Below are 18,265 nucleotides of genomic sequence, written 5' to 3' on the forward strand. Positions count from 1 at the left end.
GAGAACAAAGTTGAGAAAAAGCCTGCAAAATAACATAATACTAATAAGCATATTTTGCTTAGAACAAAGGCTACTATGAAGTAACATTGGAGATCAACATTTAGCCATATGTATTTTCCTAAAAAATGTTAGATGCTGATGGCTCATTAGATAGGCGCCGATCCATAGGCTAGCTGTTGGATGGCGCTCTCGCGTTAAAGGCATGGTCCAGCCCACAAATTTCCATAGGATTTTTGAACAATTAAGACGCATAAATCTTTTGTTCTGTTGCCACCAGAGAGAACCAAAGGAAATGCCTACTAACAGTATTTCATTCTTTAATTTTCTGTCTCGGTGCCACTGATACATATAGATTACAAGCCATTAATTTAAGGGAGTGCCTAGGACTCAACTAGATGAGATATAATTTGGTCTCATTCACATGAAAACAAAAACAGATAAAAATAATACTACAAACCACATCAGCACACACGCATCTTATAGTATCAATCCAATGGCTATAAAAGTGAATGAGACATAACTAAAACTCAACTAGATGAGTTCTAGCAAAGCCGTTAATTTAATTGATACTACTAGGATAATGAATCTTGCACTCAGGATCATATAAATAGATTGATAACGAGCTAAGAGATCGGTGTATAATATAAATAGATTGATAACGAACTAAGAGATCGGTGTCATAGAGTCTGACTCTCACAGACTCAGACTTGGTATGGATCTTGTCTTCTTCTCCTCAGTAGGGGAAGCCCATGTTCATCCCGGGCCCCTGCTGCACCATCTTCATCCCGGCGGCGACCCCCGGCGGCGGAGGCATCGCCATCCCAACAGGAAACTCCGGCGGCGGCGGCATCGCCATAGCCGCCTGCTGCATCTCCGTGTCGGCGGCGAACACTGGTTGCGGCTGCATCGCCATAATCATCTGCTGCATCTCCGTCCCGGCGCCAAAAACGGGCGATGGAGGAACCGACATATGCATCTGCTGCAAATCCACCCCGTAGGCCAAGCCCGGCGGCGGAGGCATTGCCATTGACATCTGGTGCATATGCATCCCGACGGCGAACCCCTGCGTCGAAGGCATCACCATCTGCATCTGTTGCATCCCCATCCCGGCGTTGCCACTGCTGCTGCCACCAAACTCAAAGGTGCTACAACCGAAGAGCTGCTGCTGTGGCGGCGGGGGCGCCTGCAGCATGCGGCTGACGTTCTGCGCCTCCAAGAGCACCTGGTATGCGCGGTCCGAGACGGCGGCCCGCGCCACCATCAGCTCGGCGGCGAAGGCCATCAGCTCCTCCTCCCCAATGTCGCCCAACTCGGGGTCGAGCCACACCGCAAATTGATCCCCCGCGGCGCGCTCCTTTGCCATGGCCTCCACCACGCGCCCTTTCCGCGCCTTCACCTCCTTCAACCGCGTGCGCAGCTCGCCGTGCAGCTGGTGCAGCTTCTTCAGCTCGTCGTCGTCGGCGGCGGCGCCCTGGACCAACGCGCCTCCCCCCGCCAGGAAGCGGTCGACGACGGCCTCGGCGGAGGGGTGCCCAAAGGAGAAGGCCTTTCCGCCGTCCGAGAAGGTGACGGCGGCCACCTGGGCGCCGCACATCACCGCCAGCTCGTTGGCCTTGTTAAACAGGCCCTGCCGGCGCTTGGCGAAGCATACCTGTCGGGCGCCCTTCTTCTCGATCCGCCGGATGGCGATCTTCGTCCGCCCATTGCCGGCCCTCCGCTTTGGCGCCGCCGCTCGCCCGACCATTGTTCCCTCGTCGCTCGCTCGGTGGCTCGGAGAAAGGAAGGGGAGAGGAGGTAGATGTGTGTCTGGTTCTGGCTACGTCTTGGCCTCGGGGTCGTATGTGCTTATATATATAGCAGTGGTGAGAGGAGGATGACTGGATGAGGATCGAGGAATCGCTTGCCCTAACGTTGACAACTCATGATTGGCAAGGAGGTATTATTCGGTATTCTCTGCCTGTGAGCTGTCACGCGTATAAGCGTAAATTTACCAGCATGCTCCAGCATTTTATGGCCACGTTCGGCTGCGTGTTTTTATTAGGCAAGGGTTAAAGAATGAGTGCTAGGCCTGCTGTTGGGTGTAGCCAAGAACCTTGGCACAATTAGTTGCCTCACGTACGTACGTTTCTTTCCTTCTATTTCTTATTTCCTAAATCGCTTAATCGTGCAGTCGCACGATTCGGCGCGCACGAGCGCACGCCGCTCGATCTACAATGCGCGAGATCGCGACCGCCTGTTTGTAACGGTTCCAACCAGGGCATAGTGGTGGGCCCCGCCTCATTAATTCAGGCAAAACCGCTGCTCGCACGCTCTCCCCTTCCCTTTCCATTTGAAATCCTCTGCCCCTCCATTTTCGAAACGGCCTCTGCCCCTGCCTCTTCCTCTCCCGACGACGACCTGCAGGGGACTGCGGTCGTGGATTCGCCGGCGTGGGAGGCCGTTCGTCGGCACGGGGCGGCGGCGGCTACAGGCGGAGGTAGTCCCGCATCTCGTCCTTGCTTTTTTCCTGGTTTGGCTTGGTGAGGGCGAGGGCTAGGGTTTGGGTGAGGTGTCGGGGTGAGCACAGAGGGCGAGGAGGGCGGGCACGGGTTGTCCATGGCATCTGCGGGGCCTGTGCATTGCATCTACAACGGTCGTGTTTCTGTAGGGGGGTCGAGATCTGAATGTTGAGGTTGGCGATATGGTGAGGGAGGTTGGGGGTTGAGATCCCGTCGAGATTTAGGGTGTTTTCGGTGCTGTTTGAGCGCGTGGATCTACGAGGGGATTTGTATAGTCAGGCGACAATAGTTGCTCAATTATTGTCACATAGTTGCCATGATTTTGCGAAGCAGTTGCTGATTTTTGTCTCAGCCATCGGCGACGTTGAGTTGCCTGGATCTAATGGGGGCATTGTGTAGCCAGGCGACAGTAGTTGGTCAATTTTTCTCACATAGTCGCCATGAATTTGTGCAACAGTTGCTGTATTTTTCTCACACCTATCGGGTGCTGTTTTGAGTGCCTGGATTGAACCTAATGGGGGCATTGTGTAGCTAGGCGAAGTAGTTGCTCATTCTTTTTCTCACAAGTTGCCATGAATTTTTTGCACAACTGTTGCTGTTTTTTCTCACCCCATCGGGCGCTGTTTTGAGTCGCCTGGATCTGATGGCGGCTTTGTGTAGCCATGAGACAGTAGTTGCTCAATCTTTTTGTTAAAATAGTTGGTTACAATATATTTTTAAAGTTGCTTATCAGTTTTTGGCTGCTTTTTGGGGTTGCTTGGATCTGTAGGGGTAGTTGTATATGTATATGACAGTAGTTGCTCAATTTTACTACTCATTTTGCAAGGAAATATAACATTAGTTGCTTTTTTGGGTAATTAGTTATTTTTATTGTCTTGTTGCTATAAGTTGCCTACCCAACATCCTGCAGTTGCCTAGATTCACCACCTAGTTGGCCCGAATAGCAGACGAGATGTCATTAGGAATAATAGGCATTTGTTTTGCAGTAGTCATGGTGAATGAAGTTAGGTGATGTTAAACAGAGGCACATTTTTCTGTACTCACCAATGATATTGTTGAATTCACTCATTTTTTTATGTGCAAGTATAATTGTTCTTCTAGGTCTTGTATTTTTTCCACCCAAATGACAATTTTTTTATTTTTTGGGTGTTGCACATTTTGTTTTACAGAATGGCCCGAAAAAGCAAGAGGATTGCGGGGAGGACTGATGGCGAAGCTGGAAATGAGGGAAACGAGGAGCTGGTCCAAACAACAAGCAATGTTCGACGCAAGCGCGAGCGAACAAATGAGAATCCTGTCCGGGGTGGACGGGCTGGGAAACGGGCCACTGATCCCGTTCCTCGTGATGAAGAAGGGAGGCAGACGAAACATGTGAAGAAAAGCAGAGACGAGGTATTTTATTAAAAAAACTTGAATTCGGTAGGGGGGCTAGGGGGGATGTTTTTGTTGTAGTTTATCTCAAGGCAGGGACATTAGGTATGTCTTTTCCTTGAATATGTATTGCTCAACGCTTGCTAGGTTTTTTGAATACTGGGTTTGCTATTTTTGTTCTTTTGTCATTATTTCCGCTTTATATAAAAAAACAATCATTTTTCATGTATTTTTTCACCACCAGATGCCTAGATAGTAGTACCAGTTGCCTAGTATAGTAGTACCAGTTGCTTTTTAATGTAGATGTAGTTGCTCAGTTTACCAGGCACAACAACCTTGCCTTATTTTTAGTTTTGAATTCTTCTGTTTTTCTCCACAGATTGGTACTAGTGCGCCGCCACCAAGGAACATGGCATCACCTTTTCAAGACTATTCACTCTAAAGGCTTCCCTCGAAGACCTTCAAAGGGGAGCCATATGTGATATAAGTTTTGGTGGCGTACTTGATATCGGCACGATAACAATGAAAGGAGATATCGTGAAGTTTGTCATGGATTCTTATGACCTGGAGTTGTCCCAGCTTGTTATACCTGAGAGGGGTAAGATCCCGGTCGACATAGACAGTGTTGAAAGGATATGGGGTCTGCCAAGGGGGCGGAACAAGGTTGGATATGAAATCGATCCAGATAGTAAAGTTTTTCAATGGGATGTTCAACATTCCTTCAGGGCCTGCGCCAACAGTGACCAAGTGGGTGGAGATGATAAAGGAGATGGGAGTTTCTCATGATGACACGTTCTTAAGCGCCTGGCTTGTCATTGTTTTCAGTTGTTTTCTTGCACCGACAACCAGCTTGAAGGTGTCACCGCCTGCCTATTCAGCTGCGTTGAACCCACGTGACATTGTGAATTCAGATGTTTGCCAGTTCGTTGTTGACCAGCTTAGAATTACTTTCATGGGTTTTCTAGACAAGAAGGATACTATATGTTGTTGCCTATTCCACCTAGTGGTAAAATGATCTGGATCCCCCGTTTTTTTTCTGGTTAATTGCCTTTCTTTTCATTGTTTTTATTCTTCAATAGTTTCAAGAAACTAACATGTGTCCTTCTTTTCTTTTGTTTGTGTTTTGGTCTGTGAGACAACTCATTTACCTCGACTCGCTAGATGTGGACTACAGGTCCATTTCCAAGGACTTTGTGGATGAGAGCACACCGAATATTCATCCATGGGTTAAAGCATGGAATGAGGGTCTCATCAGGGCAGTCATGAAGAAGGACATGATCATAAAGGGTGTATATGGAAAGCTGCGAGTAAGTTTTTTCCTGTTTTTTTCCCATGCACATTTTTTCATGGTTGTTTAGCATGTAGAGCCTCATGTTTATCAAGTAGGCATGTAGTTTTGGAGGTGGACTTGCTCACTAGTAGGTTTTGTAGTTGCCCATAATCAGAGGTGGACTTGCTCTAATTACGGTTGGGAGTTGCCCATCTGCATAGTTGTAGTTGCCCTATTTTTTGTAGTTGCTCATCAGCAGGATACATTTGGAGTTATATGTTGTTCGGTCCAAAGAGTTACTTATGGGGTTTTCCAGTTGTTAGTGTCCTTGTCCATGTACCAAGTTTCCTTGGAGTTGCCCAACAATATGCATGCTATTGCCCTAATTTAGTCAGGCAATTGCTAAACCTCACAATAAAGATCATTTTTGTTTATTTGTTAATTTTAAATGTTCCCACTTTTTTCCTGGCTGTTGATTTCTCACACCTGCCCATGAACACAAATAGTTGAAAACTGAGTTCTCAAGGTGTGCTCAAGATAGCCTGTTTGGGAGCATGGATCATATCCAGAAGTTTGTTGCTGCCAAGTTGCCCTAGAATTACGAGATCAATATATGTTCTTTTCTTTTGCTTTCTAGTATCCGACACTTTTTTATGCGAAGTTGATAATGAAATGTATGTTTTTCTATGTACTCATCATTTCTACTGCTCTTGTTTTGTTGTTTTGCAGAAACAGAAGAAGTGGTCGGTGTTGGTACACAACACGTGCTATGAAATATCTTCCCAAGTGGGGAAGTTTGTGCTAGGTGTTGGCAAGCTGGATGAGGGGGATGATGTGCAGCCATGAGTGCTTCCAGGGTTCCAGATGCACGTCAACCAATTATGAAGGAAAGGCATAGAAGAGCAGTGGCAACTCCTAAAGTGAAAGATGTTGCAAGGAAGAAGAAAGGAAAGGGCAACAGAACTCGTGATGAGGAGAGGCTTTTGTTGTCTGATGATGATGATGAGGAAATGGAGGAAGAGGAACTAGGACTTTCAGATGAAGAGGAAGAGGAGGAAGGAGATTACGACGAAAAATCTGGAGATGAGGACGCATCTGATGGGGAAGGTGATGATGACAACGTCGTTGAAGAAGATGATGATGATGACAGTTTGTAGAGCAGCCCACCAACAACAACAGAACCTGGTGACAATGAGCGCATGGATGTCGACGAGAATGAAAAGGAGGGAGAGGGGGTTGAGGAGGAGGGGGAAGAGGGGGGTGATGATGAGGAGGAAGAAGATGATGATGAGGAGGAGGAAGAGGAGGATGACAAGGAGGAGGAAGAGGAGGATGACGCGGAGGATGAGGAGGAGGAGGAGGAGGAAGAGGCAAATAATGAAGACAAGGACAAAAATGAGGAACACAATAAGGGAAATGAGGAACAAGAGAAGGAAGAGGTTCAAAAAGAGGAGAAATAGGAGGATGAAAAGAAGGAGGACGAGAAGGAAGAGAAGGATGAGCTCAGAAGGACGAATGTGAAGATGAAGAAGAGAAGGATGAGGAGGAAGAAGGTGGTGTGGGAGGGAAGAAGAGGGAAGACGACAAGGATGATGGTGGGATGGGCGGCAATGCTAGTGCTGACAACATGATACGTCTCTAACGTATCTATTATTTTTGATTGATCCATGCTATATTATCTACTGTTTTGGACATTATTGGGCTTCATTATCCACCTTTATATTATTTTTGAGACTAACCTATTAACCGGAGGCCCAGCCCAGAATTGCTGTTTTTTTGCCTATTTTAGGATTTCGAAGAAAAGGAATATCAAACGGAATGAAACCTTCGGGAACGCGATTTTTTTCTCACTGAACATGATCCGGGAGACTTGGACCCTACGTTAAGAAACAAAGGAGGAGGCCACGAGGTAGGGGGGCACGCCTACCCCCCCAGGACCGCCCTCCACCCTCATGGGCCCCCTGTTGCTCCACCGACGTACTCCTTCCTCCTATATATACCTATGTACCCCCAAACGATCAGAGACGGAGCCAAAACCCTAATTTCACCGCTGCAACTTTCTGTATCCATGAGATCCCATCTTGGGGCCTTTTCCAGAGCTCCGCCGGAGGGGGTATCCATCACGGAGGGCTTCTACATCAACACCATAGCCCCTCCGATGAAGTGTGAGTAGTTCACCTCAGATCTACGGGTCCATAGTTATTAGCTAGATGGCTTCTTCTCTCTTTTTGGATCTCAATACAATGTTCTGCCCCTCTCTTGTGGAGATCTATTCGATGTAATCTTCTTTTTGGGGTGTGTTTGTTGAGACCGATGAATTGTGGGTTTATGATCAAGTCTATCTATGAACAATATTTGAATCTTCTATGAATTCTTTTATGTATGATTGGTTATCTTTGCAAGTCTCTTCGAATTATCAGTTTGGTTTGGCCTACTAGATTGATCTTTCTTGTAATGGGAGAAGTGCTTAGCTTTGGGTTCAACCTTGCGGTGTCCTTTCCCAGTGACAGTAGGGGCAACAAGGCACGTATTGTATTGTTGCCATCGAGGATAACAAGATGGGGTTATCATCATATTGCATGAGTTTATCCCTCTACATCAGGTCATCTTGCTTAAGGCGTTACTCTGTTTTCATGAAATCAATACTCTAGATGCATGCTGGATAGCGGTCGATGAGTGGAGTAATAGTAGTAGATGCAGGCAGGAGTCGGTCTACTTGTCTTGGACGTGATGCCTATATACATGATCATACCTAGATATTCTCATAACTATGCTCAATTATGTCAATTGCTCAAAAGTAATTCGTTCACCCACCGTAAAATAATTATGCTCTTGAGAGAAGCCACTAGTGAAACCTATGGCCCTCGGGTCTATCTTCATCATATTAATCTTCCAATACTTAGTTATTTCCTTTGATTTTACTTTGCTTTTATTTTACTTTGCATCTTTATCATAAAAATACCAAAAATATTATCTTATCATATCTATCAGATCTCACTGTCGTAAGTGACCGTGAAGGGATTGACAACCCCTTATCGCGTTGGTTGCGAGGAGTTATTTGCTTTGTGCAGGTACGAGGGACTCGCGCGTAGCCTCCTACTGGATTGATACCTTGGTTCTCAAAAACTGAGGGAAATACTTACGTTACGTTGCTGCATCATCCTTTCCTCTTTGGGGAAATCCAACGTAGTGCTCAAGAGGTAGCAAGAAGGATTTCTGGCGCCGTTGCCGGGGAGTCTACGCAAAAGTCAATATACCAAGTACCCATCACAATCCTTATCTCCCGCATTACATTATTTTCCATTTGCCTCTCGTTTTCCTCTCCCCCACTTCACCCTTGCCGTTTTATTCGCCCTTGCTCTCTCTCTCTCTATCCTCCCTCTCTTACTCTATTCGCCTCTTTTCCGTTTGCTTGTCGTTATGGCTAGTCCCTTATCTTCTCCGTTGTCTCCCGAGAATGAAATTCTAAATTTTAAGCAAAGGGAGGGAGAAACTCTAAAAGACGCTTGGTATAGAATTTGCAATGCTCAAAATAGATCTACCAGGAAGCAATCTACTTCCGTTCTTCTTCGCAATTTTTATGTAGGCGCTACTCCTTGGCACAGATATGTCCTTGATACTATTACCGGAGGGAACTTCTTGGGTAGCCATACTTTTGATTCTTATAATGCTATGGTAGATTTGTTTGGCTCACCCCCTCTTTTGGTTAATGGGACTGTATTAACTTTGGAGCATGTAATGCAAAGGCTCGAAATCATTGAAAATAAGGTTGTCACCGTAGAGTTAATTGAAAATTTGGATAAAAAGATCCACAACCGAATCTCTCAATATGGATCTAAAGTAGGAGTCACTTTGAAAAATATTAGAGAGAAGGAACCCATAGTTAATGAGAAAATAAATCACGATTCCACTAGAATCGATAAACTTGAGGATATTATTACCAACTTGGGAACCTCTTTTTCTTCCGTAAATAATACTCCAAGTCCTCCCACTAAAATTGCCAAACTTATGTATGTTCCTAAAAATAAGGGTGAATCCTCTAGTAAGGAAACTGCGGATCTCAAATCTATAAGTATTCATCGCAATCTTTTTGCTATCATTAAGGAACCATTTGTTACAAATTAATTTTTCGATCTTTTGCCTAAAAGTTTGATACTAAATAAAAAGAAAGAAATTCCTAAAAATGGTAGATGCCTCACTGAAGAATTGCCAACCAAAGATGGCAATACCTAGATATATCCTTGCTTTTTATTCCTAGCTAGGGGCGTTAAACGATAGCGCTTGTTGGGAGGCAACCCAATTTTTTTTATTCCTTGCCTTTTGCTCCTGTTTAGTAATAAATAATTTATCTAGACTCTGTTTAGGTTGTGTTTTTTGTGTTTAATTAGTGTTTGTGCCAAGTAGAACTGTTGGGAAGACTTGGGGAAAGTCTTAATATCTTGCTGTAAAAAACTGAAACTTTAGCGCTCACGAGAACTGCTGCCATTTTTATTTGGAAAGTGATATTTAGTTAATTATTTTTGAAGATGATTAATAGATAAATTCCTCACGTCCAGAATTTTATTTTAGAATTTTTGGGGTTCCATATCTTGCGCTAGCTACAGATTACTACAGACTGTTCTGTTTTTGACAGATTCTGTTTTCCGTGTGTTGTTTGCTTATTTTGATGAATCTATGGATAGTAAAATAGTTTATAAACCATAGAGAAGTTGGAATACAGTAGGTTTAACACCAATATAAATAAAGAATGATTTCATTACAATACCTTGAAGTAGTCTTTTGTTTTCTTTCGCTAACGAAGCTTACGAGATTTTCTACTTTAAGTTTTGTGTTGTGAAGTTTTCAAGTTTTGGGTAAAGATTTGATGGATTATGGAACAAGGAGTGGCAAGAGCCTAAGATTGGGGATGCCCATGGCACCCCCAAGATAATCTAAGGACACCTAACTCTTTTCGTCTACTTCTGTCGGTAACTTTACTTGGAGCTATATTTTTATTCACCACATGACCACATGATATGTGTTTTGCTTGGTGCGTCTTGTATGATTTGAGTCTTTGCTTTTTAGTTTACCACAATCATCCTTGCTTTACAAAACTTTTTAGAGAGCCATACATGATTTGGAATTTGTTAGAATACTCTATGTGCTTCACTTATATCTTTTTGAGTAATATAATTTTGCTGTAGTACTTCACTTATATCTTTTAGAGCACGGTGGTGGATTTGTTTTATAGAAACTATTGATCTATCCTGCTTCACTTAGATTATTTTGAGAGTCTTAAATAGCATGGTAATTTGCTTAAATAATCCTAATATGCTAGGTGTTCAAGATTAGTAAATTTTTTCTTATGAGTGTTTTGAATACTAAGAGAAGTTTGGTGCTTGATGATTGTTTTGAGATATGGAGGTAATAATATCAAAGTCGTGCTAGTTGAGTAGTTGTGTATTTGAGAAATGCTTGTGTTGAAGTTTGCAAGTCCCGTAGCATGCACGTATGGTAAACATTATGTAGCAAATTTGAAACATGAGGTGTTATTTGATTGTCCTCCTTATGAGTGGCGGTCGGGGACGAGCGATGGTCTTTTCCTACCAATCTATCCCCCTAGGAGCATGCGCGTAGTCTTGGTTTTTGATGACTTGTAGATTTTTGCAATAAGTATGTGAGTTCTTTATGACTAATGTTGAGTCCATGGATTATACACACCCTCACCCTTCCATCATTGCTAGCCTCTTCGGTACCGTGCATTGCCCTTTCTCACATTGAGAGTTGGTGCAAACTTCGCCGGTGCATCCAAACCCCGTGATATGATACACTCTTTCACACATAAACCTCCTTATATCTTCCTCAAAACAGCTACCATACCTACCTATTATGGCATTTCCATAGCCATTCCGAGATATATTGCCATGCAACTTTCCACCATTTCGTTTATCATGACACATTCATCATTGCCATATTGCTTAGCATGATCATGTAGTTGACATAGTATTTGTGGCAAAGCCACCGTTCATAATTCTTTCATACATGTCACTCTTGGTTCATTGCATATCCCGGTACAACGCCGGAGGCATTCATATAGTCATCTTTTGTTCTAGCATCGACTTGTAATCATTGAGTTGTAAATAAACAGAAGTGTGATGATCATCATTTTCTAGAGCATTGTCCCAAGTGAGGAAAAAAAGGGAGAAATGCCATAAAAAAGAGAAAGGCCCAAATGAAAAAATGAGAGAAAAAGAGAGAAGGCACAATGTTACTATCCTTTGCCACACTTGTGCTTCAAAGTAGCACCATAATCTTCATGATAGAGAGTCTTTTGTTTTGTCACTTTCATATACTAGTGGGAAATTTTCATTATAGAACTTGGCTTGTATATTCCAACAATGGGCCTCCTCAAGTGCCCTAGGTCTTCGTGAGCAAGCAAGTTGGATGCACACCCACTTAGTTTTTTTGTTGAGCTTTCATACAGTTATAGCTCTAGTGCATCCGTTGCATGGCAATCCCTACTCCTTGCATTAACATCAATCGATGGGCATCTCCATAGCCCATTGATTAGCCTCGTTGATGTGAGACTTTCTCCTTTTTTGTCTTCTCCACGTAACCCCCTCATTATATTCTATTCCACCCATAGTGCTATATCCATGGCTCGCGCTCATATATTGCGTGAAAGTTTATAGGTTTGAGATTACTAAAGTATGAAACAATTGCTTGGCTTGTCATCGGGGTTGTGCACGATGAGAACATTCTTGTGTGATGAAAATGGAGCATGACTAAACTATATGATTTTGTAGGGATGGACTTTCTTTGGCCATGTTATTTTGAGAAGACATAATTGCTTAGTTAGTATGCTTGAAGTATTATTTTTATGTCAATATGAACTTTTATCTTGAATCTTTCGGATCTGAATATTCATACCACAATTAAGAAGACTTACACTAAAATTATGCCAAGTAGCACTCCGCATCAAAAATTCTGTTTTTATCATTTACCTACTTGAGGACGAGCAGGAATTAAGCTTGGGGATGCTTGATACGTCTCCAACGTATCTATAATTTTTGATTGTTCCATGCTATATTATCTACTGTTTTGGACATTATTTGGCTTTATTATCCAATTTTATATTATTTTTGGGACTAACCTATTAACCGGAGGCCCAGCCCAGAATTGTTGTTTTTTTGCCTATTTTAGGGTTTCGAAGAAAAGGAATATCAATCAGTGTCCAAACGGAATGAAACCTTCGGGAACGTGATTTTCTCACCGAACATGATCCAGGAGACTTGGACCCTACGTCAAGAAACAAAGGAGGATGCCACGAGGTAGGGGGGCGCGCCTGCCCCCCCAGGACCGCCCTCCACCCTCGTGGGCCCCCTGTTGCTCCACTAACATACTCCTTCCTCCTATATATACCTATGTACCCCCGAACGATCAGAGACGGAGCCAAAACCCTAATTCCACCACTGCAACTTTCTGTATCCATGAGATCCCATCTTGGGGCCTGTTCCGGAGCTCCGCCGGAGGGGGTATCCATCACGGAGGGCTTCTACATCAACATCATAGCCCCTCCGATGAAGTGTGAGTTGTTCACCTCAGACCTACGGGTCCATAGTTATTAGCTAGATGGCTTCTTCTCTCTTTTTGGATCTCAATACAATGTTCTCCCCCTCTCTTGTGGAGATCTATTCGATGTAATCTTCTCTTTGCGGTGTGTTTGTTGAGATCGATGAATTGTGGGTTTATGATCAAGTCTATCTATGAACAATATTTGAATCTTCTCTGAATTCTTTTATGTATGATTGGTTATCTTTGCAAGTCTCTTCGAATTATCAGTTTGGTTTGGCCTACTAGATTGATCTTTCTCGCAATGGGAGAAGTGCTTAGCTTTGGATTCAATCTTGCGGTGTCCTTTCCCAGTGACAGTAGGGGCAGCAAGGCACGTATTGTATTGTTGCCATCGAGGATAACAAGATGGGGTTTTCATCATATTGCATGAGTTTATCCCTCTACATCATGTCATCTTGCTTAAGGCGTTACTCTGTTTTCATGAACTTAATACTCTAGATGCATGCTGGATAGCGGTCGATGAGTGGAGTAATAGTAGTAGATGCAGGCAGGAGTCGGTCTACTTGTCTTGGACGTGATGCCTATATACATGATCATACCTAGATATTCTCATAACTATGCTCAATTCTGTCAATTGCTCAACAGTAATTCATTCACCCACCATAAAATACTTATGCTCTTGAGAGAAGCCACTAGTGAAACCTATGGCCCCCGGGTCTATCTTCATCATATTAATCTTCCAATACTTAGTTATTTCCTTTGCTTTTACTTTGCTTTTATTTTACTTTGCATCTTTATCATAAAAATACCAAAAATATTATCTTATCATATCTATCAGATCTCACTCTCGTAAGTGACCGTGAAGGGATTGACAACCCCTTATCACGTTGGTTGCGAGGAGTTATTTGCTTTGTGCAGGTACGAGGGACTCGCGCGTAGCCCCTACTGGACTGATACCTTGGTTCTCAAAAACTGAGGGAAATACTTACGCTACTTTGCTGCATCATCCTTTCCTCTTCGGGGAAATCCAAGGCAGTGCTCAAGAGGTAGCACAACACCACTGGGAGGAGCGGCCACGATGGAGGTGCAAAAACACCGGGGTGGCGAAATGGCAGTGATGATGATGAGGTCTCGCTGAGCACTATCATGGAGAAGCTGAAGCGTCCTGCCAAGGATCAGGAGCAATCACAACCGTGCATGTCCACCAGTGGAACACAGGGGAGCATGCAAAGTGCTGGCAATTTTTTTTCGCAGCGAGTTTTTTAAGATGGACATTCAGAAGGAACCGTTCGAGGTAGACAGCGCGCCCGTTGTGACTGCTGCAGGGGTGGTCGAATTGGAGATTTAGCTTTCAAGCCGAAGAAGAGAGTGCCTGAGATGCAAGATATCCCTTTATTCCCGCTGCCCGTGCTGCCACATGAAGATTTCTTGCCACGTACGAACTTTTGCTGTGAAGAAATGATTGTGGAAGATGGGTTGAAACATTTTACCGATGTCCCAAAAGAGGGTAGTTGCACATAGTTTGCAAAAGGAGCCGTGGGGGGTGGGGGGTGGGAAGAAGGTCAAGAAAGTAACCCACATGATGGTGAAGGTTAGCGTTGCATCCCCGGAAGCAAGCCATACAACTAAGCAGCAAGATCCCACACATGTGTAGAGCTTGGCAGCCGATTCAGACAATCAAACAGTCACGGCAGCTCCAAAACACAAGGTGTGTCAGAAAAAAGCAGCAAACAAGCAAAAAAGGAACTGTTGACACTTTGCAAGCAACTACAGCTACATCTCAAGCAACTATGGTCAGCATGCAAGCAGAAGCCCCTCGCAAGCAACATATAGAGTCAGCGGCAAAGAGTGCACTTGTATCTGGACAAGACAAGCATGGAGAGAAAGGTTCGGAACCAGCAGAACCCGACAAAACACGGCCAACACAGACTTGTGAGCAGTCAAAACAACCAGGAGTCACCGGCAGTGCCGAAGAGGATATCAAGGGGGAAGCAACTGATGTGCTGAAGGAAGCAACTCCTGTATTAAACCAGGCAACTTCTGAGGAAGTTGCGGCCCAGTTAACAAAGAAGCATCATGTTGTTCCCACCAGGCAAGCATGCTTTGGACAAAGGAAAGAAATAGCATTTGCTGATATCAGGGGCATCAACGAGCTGCTGGAGAAGTGTGTGACTCCAGGGTCAAGGCCACCACTCATGAGAAGTAAGTCTGCCAACACTATACCAGTAATACAGGCGTCTCCCGATCTTAATCACGCAGCAAGCAAAGAAGTTTCTGATTCAGGCCAAGCACCACAATCACTCCAAATATCAAAGTATGGAAGCGCTGTTTGGGATAATTATTGCCCAACCCCACCTTTTGATCTTGGAATAGATGAAATGCCAGAAAACAAAGTGGAGGAGGACAAGGAGATGTCAAAGGACAAAGGGGCGGCAAACGAACCTGCCACTGCTGACTTTGAGTGGGGAATTGATTGGGCCAACTTGGATTTTGATGGAGTTGTTGAAGGGGCAGTGAAAAGTGTTGCAGATGAGGGGTCGGGGCACATTTCATCTTTCGGATTTTGCACGCCAACCGGAGGCAAAAAATTCTAGTGAAGGGGAGTCTAGCCAAGGTGGTGCCAGCAACCATGGTGAGCCCATTGTCCAGAAGCGTGAGAGGAGAATACTAAAACCACCTCCATCACAAAGGTCACCGTATGTGAACTTAGAAGTAAAAAAGGACTTCAATTGTTCAGCAGAAGTAAACATGTTGTATCATTGGTTCTGTTGCTTGAAGGAGCAGGAACGGGGACAACAAGGACATCAAGTGGGGAGGATAAAACATATGTTTTCCTTTTTTCAGTAACAACATGTTTTGGCATCACACTATCTTCTCTGTTGGTCTTTCTGAAATACAACCTTTTTCTGTTTCTACATAACACATATCATAAATTACCGTGACTATTTTTGCATAATGAAGAGCTAGCTCAATCAATGAGGAGGAATGGGTGGCTGAAGACCCATGTCTTCGAGTTAGCGATCGAGGCAATCATGTTTAACAGACGGCTAGGGTCCAAGCGGTAAGAATAATAAACTTCTAGTATATTTTTTCAAATTGTTTTTCTTTGATTTTTTTATTTTGGCACTGATATTTTATTGCTCCTTGTTCTACCCAGATTGCGCTTCAAAATGCTAATTTGAGCGGGGCTGAGTTGACGAACAGGTTTAAGGCAGAAAACCTTCTGGATGAGCAAGACATGGTATGTTTCCACATAGAGTTGCTTACCACCACAACAACAACTACTATTTTTTAGATATCTAAGTTGATTTCAACTATATCTAGCGTTGCTTTTGTTAAATACTCCCTCTATCCCAAAATTCTTGTCTTAGATTTGTCTAGATACGGATGTATCTAATACTAAAACGTGAATTGATACATCCGTATCTAGACAAATCTAAGACAAGAATTTTGGGACGGAGGGAGTACCTAAGTTGCTGTAGCGACCAGACCTCAAACAGTCTGATCTCTGTGCTCCGGTGTCATCCCTGGATCAGTAATGCTGACACCACACAGTACTCGGAGGATTTATAGCAGAGTAGCAATCACACACTTATTACATCGAGTGTCTCAAAAGAGAACTTATTACAATAAATATGGCTTAAGGCCATCTAATAACGATAACAGCGGAAGGCTTGGAAGATAAGTGAGTCCATCAAGTCCAACGGCATCACTGAGTATAGAACCACGACCTAAAAACTCCTTAATCGTCGTCTGAAAAGTCTGCAACATTAACGTTGCAGCCCAAAACGGGTCAGCACATGGAATATGCTGGCAAGGTAACACATAGAGAGTAATGGAATGAAACAACTATACTATATGCATATTTGGCTGGTGGAAAGCTCTATCGTTACAGTTTTGCGTAAAGCCAATTTTTCCCTACTTCGAAGGAATAAATTTTATTTAACTATCATGGTAGTTGTTAAATATTGAGAATGGTTGACAGCATTCTCAATCCCAATTAAGCATCATCATTAAACATAACCCAACAAAATTAATTTAGAGTAACATGTCGAGATTCACATGATAATCCAGGTACTAGATACTCAAGATGTCCATAACCGGGGACACGGCTAACCATGATTAGTTTATTACACTCTGTAGAGGTTTGCGCACTTTTCCGCACAAGACTCGGTCGCCTCCGTTTGGTTTCTCGCACTACAAGGTGTTTGAGAAGACGGATGACCGAGACATAGTCTTTCAGAAGCGCTAGCACCTTACGATCGGGTAGACCGTACCTCCTACATCCCCTACATCTGCTAGTCTACCACTGTAAGAGTTCGCATGACTTAGTCAACTATGCTAGAGCCCATAATAGCTTGTGGCTGCACACGCAAGTTTCTAGTATGAATAGTCTCATGATCCCTTTGAGCCTGGGTGGCGGTCCAAAAGAAAACAGGCAAGTCCTGGAATACCCAGGTGCCTCAATCCACCCAGATGTGTGTTTAAGTTGCCACCTTAGATAAACTATTAATTAACAAACTCACATCTGTCATGGATATCACTCACCCAATCCACGTCTACTGGCATAGCATGGCATAATAAGCAAACGTAGAAGTAACTCCCAAAGGTTTGATACTAAACAGGTAATAGGTACTACCTCAACTACTTCCCATCCCACAATTTAATTACATTCTAATCATGCAATGTGTGAGGATTGATCTAATGCAATAAAACTGGGTAGTAGAAAAGGTATGATCAAAGTGTTACTTGCCTTGCTGATGATCCAGGAAACCTAGCGATTTGAAGTAACAGGCGGCGCACTTCGGGTATTCTATCGCAAACAAACAAACAATCATACAATAAGTACTCATCTAAGGCACAGGAAAAACTCAAATAAAAGATCTAACCAGAAGGTTCAACTTAAGAACTCCGGTTAGCAAAAAGAATCAAACCGAACGAAGCAACGAAAGTCAAACGGCGAAAGAAAACAACTTTGTTCTACTAATCTGGATCTAGGGAAAATTTTACAGTAGCAAAATCTTGTTTAAGTTGACTAAATGGATATAGGGTTTCGAGACGAAACTCTAAGCGCTTGAATCGCCTGATTCCGATAAACGAGCGAAAAGTTATACTAAAACGAAAATCGGATCTGGAATCACGATCAGAAAAATCGCGGATTTAATCCGAGAAAAAGAAAAACGACGAACGTTCGCTAGAACGAACGAATGGATGAACGCTCGCTATTTAAATAGACCATAAAAACCGATCTATTTTAAAAAACCGAAACTAAAAACCGGCGGAAAAACCGAACGGTTTTTTCGAAAAAAATGGCGGCACGGAAATCGAGGCGGCGGCGAACCTCGGCGAGCGTGCGGCGGCAGCGCGGGTGGCGTCGGGGCACGGGGCTCGAGGCGGGGCTGGCGGCTAGGGTTTGCCCCGGGTGGGCTGCCCCAGCTTATAAAGCCTGCCGGGCCGGAGTCCTAGTCAGACACGGCCCGATTAGGTCGGTGCGCGTTTTTTTAATTATTATTATTACACGCAGAAGAAAAATAAAAAGAAATACTAAATGGACTCCAAAAATTCCGAAATA

General features: G+C 43.7%; 1 protein-coding gene across 1 annotated transcript; it reads right to left on the bottom strand.

Moving 5' to 3' along the window:
• Positions 1 to 365: 365 nt before the first annotated feature.
• Positions 366 to 1,804, bottom strand: LOC125548810 (MADS-box transcription factor 34-like). Its single transcript, XM_048712349.1, has one exon. It carries the CDS (start codon positions 1,742 to 1,744, stop codon positions 734 to 736), a length of 1,011 nt encoding a protein of 336 aa, XP_048568306.1. The 5' UTR covers positions 1,745 to 1,804; the 3' UTR covers positions 366 to 733.
• Positions 1,805 to 18,265: the final 16,461 nt, after the last annotated feature.

This window comes from Triticum urartu, chromosome 3, assembly GCF_003073215.2.
Source record: "Triticum urartu cultivar G1812 chromosome 3, Tu2.1, whole genome shotgun sequence".
In the NCBI taxonomy this organism is placed as follows: Eukaryota; Viridiplantae; Streptophyta; class Magnoliopsida; order Poales; family Poaceae; genus Triticum; species Triticum urartu.

Bases quoted from the DNA above. Each gene is read 5' to 3' on its own strand.
- LOC125548810 (XM_048712349.1), bottom strand. From the start codon at position 1,744: ATGGTCGGGCGAGCGGCGGCGCCAAAGCGGAGGGCCGGCAATGGGCGG.